Here is an 11,485-nt window from a genome sequence, read left to right on the forward strand (position 1 = left end):
GGTTAGGCAACAAATGGTTGATTAATGATTACTACTGAAGATCAAAAACTTACCGCAAATCTATAAGAGTGTTGACTGGTTTACGATTTGCTTATGTTATTTGGTTAAAATTAACTGGTTTACGATTAAATGGTGTAAATATATTTTCTCAACTTAAAAATTCCAAAACTCGAAATATTCATATTTTGTGAAATGTTGGAAATTCACGATACATTTGTGTTTTGGACCTTTTGGTTGAGGGTAAATTTCCAGCCACCAATTGAACACATACACGTGGACAACGTTCCGTTTTTATAGTAATTATTATCATAATATAGGAACTAGTATTTCATTACTTCGCTTTAGGCTCGGTCCAGCGCATATCCGTGATCACCAGAAAATCCAGTATTGACGACGTTCTCTGATGAACATTTATTTCTGAAATTCAATAGTCCGGAAAATTCCAAAAATATGTCCTGATTCCTGAACAGTTTCTTAGTATAACATTTTTTTTTTGTTTTTTTTTCGGGGGCAAAAATGATATTTGTTTTAGTTGAATTTTCTATTCACTTATGTTATTTACAATAATTTATTTCTACGATTTTATACTTGCAATTCGAATATTTCGTTTCCTGAGGTGTGACCCATATCATATCGTGTACGACAGTATGAGTACGTAATTGCTGAGTGGGTCAATACAAGTGAACAATTTGCTTGGCCCTTCCTAAAAAAAATATCAATTGCTACTTTATTAGATCTTTAATATTTTCTTAGAATTTGATTCAATTATTAATCTAAAACGTTTATGGGCGTTGTCGGAATCAGTTTCTTGTCACTTTTTTAGTTGTCACGAATTTGAAGAAAGAGCAAAGGAGAACAAAATAAATGCAAACATCATCATTCGTGTATCCCACTCCACTTCTAATAAACAATATAGTTTTAAACAAAAAAACTTACTTTTTTGTGCAATATATGATTTCATTGACTTTAAATTTTCGGGTGACAAGAAACAGAAAGAGTTATCGAAACTCTGAGCATAATACAATGAATTTTGGAAACAAAGGAGATTACAGAGAGGGAAATATTGATAAAGTCAGAATGCTGAAATATGGTCACTTTAAAATGCCTAACCAAGGATTATTTCCCATAACCCGTAATATGATCGTCAAAACTAATCAAGGAAAATTAGATTTCTTCTAATATTTAGAACCTTAAAATGTATTGTTACTAATACATTTGGTTAAAAAGTATGAAATGATATTGTATGTTCACATGCAAACAAATCAATATACATGCATTTGAAATAAATAGACGTAAGATAACAAGTTGTGCAAAACTTTTAATATGAGAGTTAACGTGAACCGAAGAAATAACAGCTTCACATCTCACATGCAGCTTTGCTCTTTTTATAAACTATGTCACAGACATCACTTAGGCTATAAGTAGGCTATAACGCAGAGGCTACCTTTTTCATGCAATTGCAAAGTTATTCGAATTAAATGTACACTTGTTATAAGAACCAATAAAAATGTATAGACTACAAAAATATTTTGCATAAATTTCATCTAGTAGGTTAAGCTTATAAAACATACAAAATTTGGGGGAGGATGAAATTTCAAAATAATTGGGAGATTTGAAATGAATTGGGAAGATATGCAAAAATGCCATAAATATAAGATTTCTTGTTCTAAATACCATTGTTTGCTATTAAATTTTATTCTATTTGCAGATCATATTTAAAACATTGCGCGAGTCCTATTAATACGGGAACTGAAAATTTTCATTTTTATAAGTATGTCCACAAATTAATGGAAATATACTGAGATCCAATATATTTAATTAAATAAAAAATAGAAAACTCGCTGTGAAAAAAATCGTGAGCTTTTTAATGTTAAAAAGAAAAAAAATTCTTGAACCGAATGATATTTATCTAAAACCGTTTCCTTAACTAAAAAATCTAGAAAGGATTTTAGACATGGTTTTCTAAAAAGTTTACTTTATTTTCAATGATTGATATATGTAAAAATATATAGATACACCATAAGATTATAACCTTTTGAAAATATCCTAATTTTAGATTTCCGTCATTCTAATCTACACTATCACTTAGATTCTATATAATCATATCATTAGGGGAGATAATCCCGGAAAAATTGAAGATAATCGGATCAAAATTTTTTTTTTTATGTGTAAACTCCAAAAAAAAATGAGGTGAAAGTCAAACATGTGTCCCTTGATTTTTTAGAGCCGCCTTTGCGCTTTAAAAATTTTAAAAATCTAAAAAATTCTCTAATTTCATATTTGACCGTCCAATGACAAACAAAAACACTCCAAATTAAAAAAAGACGGTCTAGATCGTTTATCTTTTTTGGTATGATATTTTGTTTAATGGTGTTTAGTTCTTCTCTCTTCACAAGCCAAAAGTTTGACTTTAAATTTGTAAAGTCAATAAAATATTATAATTTCTTTATATATATTTTTATTCTAATTAGTGTAGGTACTATGTGTTTTAAACTTTTAAAAATTTGACAAAAAATAAGAGCTTCTTCTTTTTTTTCCCTAATAATTTAAGAAATGGGTAATTTGCATATGTAGTTAGGATTTCCTTAAATTTGGAATCTAATTTTATTATGTTGAGTTCCCCTAATAAAGTCGGTATTAAAACCCTAAACTCGATTTTAAATACTTTTTCATTCAGATACGCCTTAAGAAAATGAGATATTTATTTTAAAAATCTTCACTATATATAAAAAATCTCCCACAATCTCTTCCGCTTCTTTCGTCTTCAAAAGCTTCTCTAATCATCTACCACGCTCCGCTCTACGTTTGCTTCCTCTACAAAGCGAAAGCGAAAGCTTAGCAGCAAAACAAAGTAACAAGGGATTTCGATTATCCTCTCCGATTCAATCGATTTCGATGGTATGTTTCTTCAATCCCTCACTGTATTTTAAACTGTTTCGGCTTCTGAAACTTCCATAGCCGGGGAGAGAGATTTTTCTCTATAGGGTTTTTGCATATCTATGTCGGTTTTGATCGATTTCTCTCCGTGTTTTAGGGTTCTTATTTTTGCTGATTCAATTTGAAATCTTCGATCTGATACTAGTGCGAAAACTGAATCCCAGCTATGAATTCGCTGATTCTGTATTTTGATTTTAGATTATTTCTAGTTTCTCTTCGTTAGAATTCTGAAATTTTTCTGCTCAATTGTGTTGATTCGTCTATAAAACCGTGAGATCTTTTTGCCTTTGTGAATTCTGAGTATTCGTTTAATCAAAATCTCTCTCTGTTTCAAACTGAATTTCGGACGTGGTGTTCTTCCTTGTGCAATTAGATTGGACTAGTAAAAACCGTGAAATCTTTTTTTTTGCCGTTGTGAATTCTGATTAGTCGTTTAATCAGAATCTCACTCTGTTTTGTGCTAACAGATGCCTAGTGCGAGCTCCGATCCGCTAGACAAGGACTCGGAGCCTTTCGTGGAGGTGGATCCGACCGGTAGATATGGCCGGTACGACGAGCTCCTGGGCTCAGGCGCCGTGAAGAAGGTCTACAGAGCCTTTGACCAAGAAGAAGGCATAGAAGTGGCTTGGAACCAAGTCAAACTGAGATGTTTCTCCGACGACCCAGCCATGGTCGAGAGGCTTTACTCGGAGGTCAGGTTGCTGAAGAGCCTGAAGAACAATAACATCATCGCCTTGTACAAAGTGTGGAGAGACGAGAAAAACAACACCTTGAACTTCATCACCGAGATTTGTACCTCGGGGAATTTGAGAGAGTACCGGAAGAAGCACAGACACGTCTCTATGAGAGCTTTGAAGAAGTGGTCAAAGCAGATACTCAAAGGCTTGGATTATCTCCACACACACGAGCCTTGCATCATCCACAGAGACCTCAACTGCAGCAATGTTTTCGTCAATGGAAACATCGGCCAGGTAATAACATATACAAATCCCGCTATGTTTGTAGTCAAAAAGCCCCTCTCTTTCGTTTTTTTGGTTAATGACTGAGTTTCTCTTTTGTGGAAAACCAGGTCAAGATTGGTGATCTTGGTTTAGCTGCAATCGTGGGGAAGAACCATTTAGCTCATTCGATCCTCGGGACACCAGAGTTCATGGCTCCTGAGCTATACGAGGAGAATTACACGGAGATGGTTGACATTTACTCGTACGGGATGTGCGTTTTGGAGCTTGTTTCACTCGAGATTCCATACAGCGAGTGCGATAGCGTCGCCAAGATATACAAAAGGGTGAGCAATGGAGTCAAACCAGAGGCTCTGAACAAGGTGAAGGATGTAGAAGCCAAGACCTTTATTGAGAAGTGCATTGCGGAACCCAAGGCTAGACCTTCTGCAGCTGAGCTTCTTCGTGACCCATTCTTTGATGGGATAGTAGATGATGACGAACAAGAAGAAGAAGAAAACAATGGAACTAGTCGTATTGTTTCTTGATGATGATGAGATACAATCACTAGTTAGTTTGTTTCTGTCTTATGGTTTGAGTCTATTGTTTACATTTTGAGAGGCATTGTTTCGTTTTCTTCCCTTTCAATTCTTTTTCTTTTTTTGTTATTTGTTTGTACATAACTGTTGATTCGACATGGAAATTACACAGCTTTTCATTTTAGTTTAAATATAACTGATTCCAAATATGAGATAGTGCGGAATCTGTATTTTTATTTGAATCTTTGAGAGGTATATAATTTGATTTATGTTTCACCCTTTGCAAAACGATAAATTCTCATGATCTCATTGTTATCTATTGAAAGATACTCGATTGATGGAGGGCCTGATCCCTGATGTTTGATGCTCTAACTATTGCAAAACAACAGTTCCTCGTTGATAGTCGATTTAACAACTTGCAAAACTAATTTAAGCTCTTGTTTTCCCCCCAAAACAATTAAAACTTTGAGTTTTAGGGCGAATTCCCGTAGGAACTCGAACTTTGTTTTGGCACTAGTTTTTATTAAACTTGAAGATGATGCCAAACGATTTTTAAAACTTTTTCTTTTTCTTGACAGTTGACATACATTCGTCAACGAAATCGTTTTTCCGTTTTTTTTTTCCTTATTTAAATTCACGGATTATGATTTCAAACTTCATACCTGCGGTTTTCTGGAATAAAGCTAAACAGTTTGATACATGAATTCATATAAAAACTAATAGTAAGAAAATTATTCAAGTCTGGTATCAGATATTTTCATATGCATTCAGAGTCCAATCTAATGCAATTATATTAAATATATATATAATTATCGGGCCTCGACGGTCACCGTTGATGCTACATTGCTAGTCGATGCTGTCTTGCTTGTTGATGCTGTATTGCTTGTTGGTGCAACATTAGAAAGAACATTCCCGAGAGCGTAATAGCCTGGTGGGTTCGGCTGCAGCATCGACTCTGTTTGGCTTACGAGCATCAGGACCACCGATGGCATTATTGGTCTATCCTCTGCACGATCTTGAACACATAAGAGACCAATATGTAAGCACCGTTTGACTTCTTGTGATGATGAATTCAGATCCAAGATGGGATCTATGACATCTGCCCATTCTCCTTCCTTCCATTTATTGAAGACCTGTTCATAAAAATTGAAAAAAAAAAGAGAGAAAAAAAACTTTCTTTCAAATTGTATCAGAAGCAAAAATGTTTGAACATACTACTTACGTGTGTGAGAAGACTGATGCCGTTGTTAGCGTCGGCAAATCCTCTGTTTCTCATACCGGTCACTATCTCAAGCATCAAGACGCCGAAACTGAAAACATCTGATTTCTCAGAGTATGTCCCATCAAAGGAGTATTCCGGAGACATGTACCCACTCCATAAAAGAAAGAAAAAATCTTATATATAAAAAGATTAGAATTCTAAAAGTTATGACAGAGTAGCTCTTTCAAAGAAGAAAAACTGTTTGTTTGCCATTTCCAAAGATGATATACTTGTTTCGATTACTTACTAGGTTCCGACCACCTTTGTCGTCTCAACTTCGTTCTCGCCCCTATTAAAGATCCGAGCCATCCCAAAATCCGAGATCTTTGGGGTCATATCTTTAGCAAGCAAGACATTGCTTGGTTTCAAATCTCGGTGCACTATCATGGTGGGCGAGTCGTGGTGAAGATATGAGAGACCACGGGCTATGCCTTTGGTAATCTCGAACCTCTTCGGCCAGTTTAGTGCAGAGCTTTGGTTTTTATCTACAACAGTAGATTTCAAAAAAAAAGTCAGGATTGGATCAACGTATTTCTTACAAAATACACTCAACTTTTAGTTCACAGTATACTCACCGAACAGATAAAGATCAAGGCTCCTGTTCTCCAAGTATTCATATATTAACAACTTCTCGTCTCTGTTTAGACAGTATCCCAGAAGTTGGACGAGGTTGACGTGTTTAACCTTTGTAATCAGTCTCAGCTCGTTCTTGAATTCATTGATCCCTTGACCAGATATACGTGATAGTCTTTTAACAGCAATATCTTGACCGTCAAGTATTCCCTGTTACCACACTCATTTTAATAAGTTATATGCAACACAAACTAGTGATAGATCCTAAACCCTCAAAAAAAATTTAAAAAAAAAAAACAAAAGTAAAAAATTTCACTATCTTATTTATATATTTTACCTTATAGACAACACCGAAACCCCCTTTTCCAAGCTTGTTGGAATCAGAAAAATGTTTGGTGGCAATGGAAATAGTTTCGAAATCCATTAATGGAAGTTCCAAATTCTCCATTAATGTGATCTCTCCAGACAAGGGTTCTGTGGCAGAGTCGGAACTTCGGATCTCTTCAAAGAAATCCATTAATCATCAGAAATTATCAGGAGTTCATTATAAGACACAGAAATCTAACAGCTAATCAAAGATAATCAACAAGTTTTATCAAACAATATACCAATAGATGATGCGGCTGCTCTTGCTCTTGCCTGCTTTTTCTTTATTCTCCAGTAACAAAAGATGGCACTGAAAATAATTATTATGCCTACTCCAGTACTCAAGCAGACTATTAATACAGTTTTGGGTTTCTTCTTCTCTGAAAAGAAAAGAAAAAAAAAAAAGTGAAAGAGTCTTATATCAAATATGTCTCTGAAACTATATTAAAAACTATAGGTATCTTTATCTATCTATATCTATCTATTGAATATACAATATTGAATCTCATTCCAAATACTTATTGATTACACACAAGTGGTGATAAAAAGTTAAGTGTGTACCGTGACTTCTGACGTAAAGAATCTGATTGACATTGATGACGTATCTGCGAACATCCAAGAGCTCTCCGGTCCAGTGCACACAACCCGATAAACCATTCCCAACCTGCTTAGCAACAATGGCAAAGGCAGTGCAGCTACAATTACTCAAGCACAACTTCTCACATTCGTTCAACTTCTCAATCCCCCAGTGCATACTCGCATTACTAGTATCAGGATACTTGACATTACTCAGCGGAATAAATTTATCTCCATTATTACAGCTCAGAGGTCTCTTCCTCACACACCCATCTCTCCTGTTTCCAGACGTCCATGCATGCGGGTTCTTGGGCTCAAACCCACTCATACAGTTACACACCTCCTTATCACAGTAGCTGTCCGGACCACACAAGCTGTAATCCTCGCAACGGTCAGTTGTTGATGTCCACAAGGTGTCCCATCTTCGGTTCTTGGCATTCAACACTAGCAGTTGTATTACTCCCGTGGCGTTTAACTTAAGAACCGATTTGGATGTTTTATCAGCCCAAGAGAAGAAGAAAGTCACCTCTTCCTTGGTCGCTGTTAGCGTAAATGTGAGATAGCGAGAAGGGCTTTCTCGAGGAATGCCATAAGTGAAAGCTCCAAGCCAAGGGCTAAAACGGTTAATCGGAGAAGTCCCTTTCCAAGTGAAAATCGCCGGGATCGCTCGAAACTGACTTGCAGAGTCGAATCCAAATGAAAACTCGCCACTTGATGGATCATTGTGATCGTTTTTCCACGATCTGAGCACACTGCTACGCCCGCTTCTGCGCGTCCAACCGAGTTTCGTGTACGGTAGCAAAAGGTTGGTAGGAAAATCGAAACTCTGCCACAGAAAAGTACTATCTGGATCATGATGATGATCATTACTGTTGCTGGAGTGACGACGCAGCACGAAGTTGCCATCAGCGTGAAGCTCGGCCACTAACGGAGATCTCTCATCACTTTTCTTCTCCGTCGTCGTCACATTTGTTGACCAAACAAGGGTAGTTTGGTCGAGCAGGAGGATGTTACCGTTCTTGATCTGGAGGGTTCCGTTAGGTTTAGAGAGAGGTTTGTCTCTGTTTGCAACCCATACAATATATGTTTTTTCTGTCTTGAACCAAATCCCGAGATACCAACGTTCCAAACTTGAATGATCAGGTTTGAAGAGACCAAGCTCGAAGACAGCACCATGAGACACGATGTTTCGGTTGGGAGATAGGCTAAGAGATTCTGTCGACGACAGAACCTTAGTTTCACTCGAGATGGCGGCACACCCAAGTATGCTCGAGATGAAGACAAAACTAAAGATGTGGAAAAAGTTCATCATTCAGTTGCAGGATTAGCGAACTTGTGGTCGGTCCTGAAAGGACAGCTGCATCAATGAGATGGCATGCGGAACATACACAAGTAGATGGAGAAGTTGTTCATCCATCAGATGCAAAGGCATGGAAACACTTCAATACGGTATACCCAGATTTTGCTAAGTTCAAACGGAATATCTATCTTGGTCTGTGCACTGATGGTTTTAGTCCATTTGGTATGTCTGGTAGACAATATTCATTATGGCCAGTAATCCTAACTCATTATAACCTTCCTCCAGATTTGTGCATGCAAAGGGAATTTCTTTTCCTAAGTATTTTGGTTCCAGGTCCAAATCATCCGAAGCGAGCTCTCGATGTATTTCTTCAGCCACTCATCCATGAGTTGAATCAGTTATGGTATACTGGCGTTCGTACATATGACTGTTCTACGAGGAAGAATTTTACTATGCGGGTTGTGCTTATGTGGACAATAAGCGATTTCCCCGCTTACGGTATGCTATCAGGATGGACTACACATGGGAGGCTATCTTGTCCTTATTGTCTTCATCGAACTGATGCGTTTCAGCTAAAACATGGTAGAAAAACTTGTTGGTTTGATTGTCACCGAAGGTTTTTACCGGATAACCATCCATATCGGAGGAACAAGAGGTTATTTTTGAAGAACAAAAGTGTATGTGTTCCTCCTCCCGTTAATTTAACAGGAGCTGATATACAGGCGCAAATAGATCATTGGAGGGCAGAAGAAACAGTAACTCGTGGGGGAAACTGGCACACTCCTACAAATATGCCTGAAGGTTATGGAGTTCATCATAATTGGCACAAGAAAAGTATCTTCTGGCAACTACCTTATTGGAAATATCATCTGCTCAGACACAATCTTGATGTCATGCACATTGAAAAAAACTTTTTTGATAACATCATGCATATAGTTATGAACGTAGCGGGAAGAACAAAAGACAATGGTAAATCAAGATTGGACTTGCCTGATTTATGCAACAGAAGTGAGTTGCATCTCAGAAACGGGAAAGCACCAGTTCCTGTATTTCGGTTGAGTGCAGATCAAAAGTCAGCATTGTTCAGATGGGTTTCTTCTGACGTTAAATTTCCTGATGGGTATGTCTCTAATCTTTCCAAATCTGTTGAGAAGGGGGTAAAGTTTGCTGGGATGAAAAGCCATGACTGCCATGTCTTTATGCAACGATTATTTCCATTTGCATTTGCTGAACTCTTGCCCAAAAACGTCCATGAAGCTATTGGAGACATTGGTGCTTTTTTTCGGGATCTTAGTACACGAACATTATCAGTTGATGTAATATCACAACTGGCATTGAATATTCCAATCTTGTTGTGCAATTTGGAAAAGATCTTCCCACCATCATTTTTTGATGTTATGGAACATCTTCCTGTTCATCTCCCATACGAAGCAGAGCTCGGTGGACCCGTTCAGTACAGGTGGATGTATCCGTTCGAGCGTTTCATGAAGCATCTTAAAGGCAAAGCCAAAAATCTAGCTAAAGTGGAAGGCTCAATTGTGGCGGGAAGCTTAACGCAAGAGACTTCACACTTCACTTCATACTATTTTGCACCGAAAGTACGAACACGCAAAAGAGCTACTCGTCGATATGATGATGGAGGAGTTGGCCATACATATGCCGTTGAAGGTGTACCTGACATATTCTCGCCGATCAGACGTCTTAGTGGAAAACTAAAAGATGTTTGGTGGTCCAATGAAAAAGATTATCACAGTGCACATACGTATATCCTGTTAAATTGTGAAGAGTTGTCATCGTATGAAAGGTACCTTTTTAATTAATAATATCTTTATATGAGTTGTCAGTATTAATAACTATTTGTTGTTTTTCTCAGCACATTTGTTGATGAGGTTAAAGAATGCATATCTGGGGTTTCTGAAACTGAAATCAATGATCGTAAAGATCAACACTATGCCCAGTGGTTAAAAGGGCAAATACGTATAAAATTTTAATTAAAAGACTACTTTAATTTGCTATATATCGAAATCAAGATATCAAAGCGGAATTTTTTTCTTATTAGGTGGACCCGAATGACCCGGATGAATTTCCAACATGGTTCCATGAGTTACTACTAGGTCCGATGGCAAAAATAACTACAGCCTCAATGTATTTCACTCGGGGCTATGTTTTTCACACATACCGTCACGGTGCAAAGCGGGCGACAACAAACTATGGAGTTTGTGTGAGGGGTGAAATCGATTTTTATGAAGTTGTGCAAGAAATAATTGAAGTAGAGTATCCTGGATTGTTAAGGCTGAAAATTGTTCTCTTCAAATGTGATTGGTTTGATCCAACTGTTGGACGAGGGGTACGTCTAAACAAGTTTGGAGTTGTTGACGTGAACAAATCACGACGGTACAACAGGTTTGAGCCATTTATATTAGCTTCTCAAGCAGAACAGGTAACGTTTCTGCCATACCCGCGAGTTCGATCCACAGGAATTTCATGGTTAGCTGTAGTTAAAGTGGCTCCGAGGGGCAAGATTGTAGGGGTTGAGGATGTTCCACTTCAACAGGACACTTGCGTAGATCTGGCTGAACCAGATGTTGATGAGGAGATTTTCTTAATAGACCCTCGAAACAGGCAACTTGAAGATCTTCCCGATGATACAGAAGAAGAAGGTGATGATGAGTTTGCTGAAACCGATGATGACGATTTGGCGGAAGAAGACGGTGATGGTGATGAAGTAATAGAGGAAGATGAATCTGATTGAATTTCATGCATTGCATTTAGTGAATGTTTGTTATTATCGACTTAACACTTTACAAGAATCTTTGTAAACAGAATTTTTAGAACACAGAAATAATTTCATTTCAATTCTATTCTAAGAATTAGTGTATCGGAAGCGGGAAAGAAGCGACCAGTTCTCGAGACCAGTGATAGTGAAGGAAAGGAGACCAAGAGAAACAAGAAGAGGAGCAAGAAGAGTGTCGACTCTAGAAAGTGCTGATCGTGG

General features: G+C 37.3%; 2 protein-coding genes across 2 annotated transcripts; one reads left to right on the forward strand and one right to left on the reverse strand.

The window, feature by feature from the left end:
- The first annotated feature begins 2,766 nt into the window (after nucleotides 1-2,766).
- LOC18018503 (probable serine/threonine-protein kinase WNK11) lies at nucleotides 2,767-4,583 on the forward strand. Its single transcript, XM_006401378.2, has 3 exons — nucleotides 2,767-2,898; nucleotides 3,405-3,908; nucleotides 4,007-4,583. The coding sequence occupies exons 1-3, from the start codon at nucleotides 2,896-2,898 to the stop codon at nucleotides 4,421-4,423; spliced, it is 924 nt and encodes a 307-aa protein (XP_006401441.1). The 5' UTR covers nucleotides 2,767-2,895; the 3' UTR covers nucleotides 4,424-4,583.
- A 640-nt stretch (nucleotides 4,584-5,223) lies between these two features.
- LOC18017157 (receptor-like serine/threonine-protein kinase SD1-8) lies at nucleotides 5,224-8,499 on the reverse strand. The gene is made up of 7 exons (XM_024155418.1): nucleotides 7,176-8,499; nucleotides 6,857-6,994; nucleotides 6,586-6,749; nucleotides 6,251-6,458; nucleotides 5,923-6,160; nucleotides 5,637-5,787; nucleotides 5,224-5,547 (listed from the first exon to the last, which is right to left on the reverse strand). Exons 1-7 carry the CDS (start codon nucleotides 8,497-8,499, stop codon nucleotides 5,224-5,226), a joined length of 2,547 nt encoding a protein of 848 aa, XP_024011186.1.
- Nucleotides 8,500-11,485: the final 2,986 nt, after the last annotated feature.

The sequence above is a fragment of the Eutrema salsugineum genome, unplaced genomic scaffold (assembly GCF_000478725.1).
Source record: "Eutrema salsugineum unplaced genomic scaffold, Eutsalg1_0 scaffold_2, whole genome shotgun sequence".
NCBI classification, from domain to species: Eukaryota; Viridiplantae; Streptophyta; class Magnoliopsida; order Brassicales; family Brassicaceae; genus Eutrema; species Eutrema salsugineum.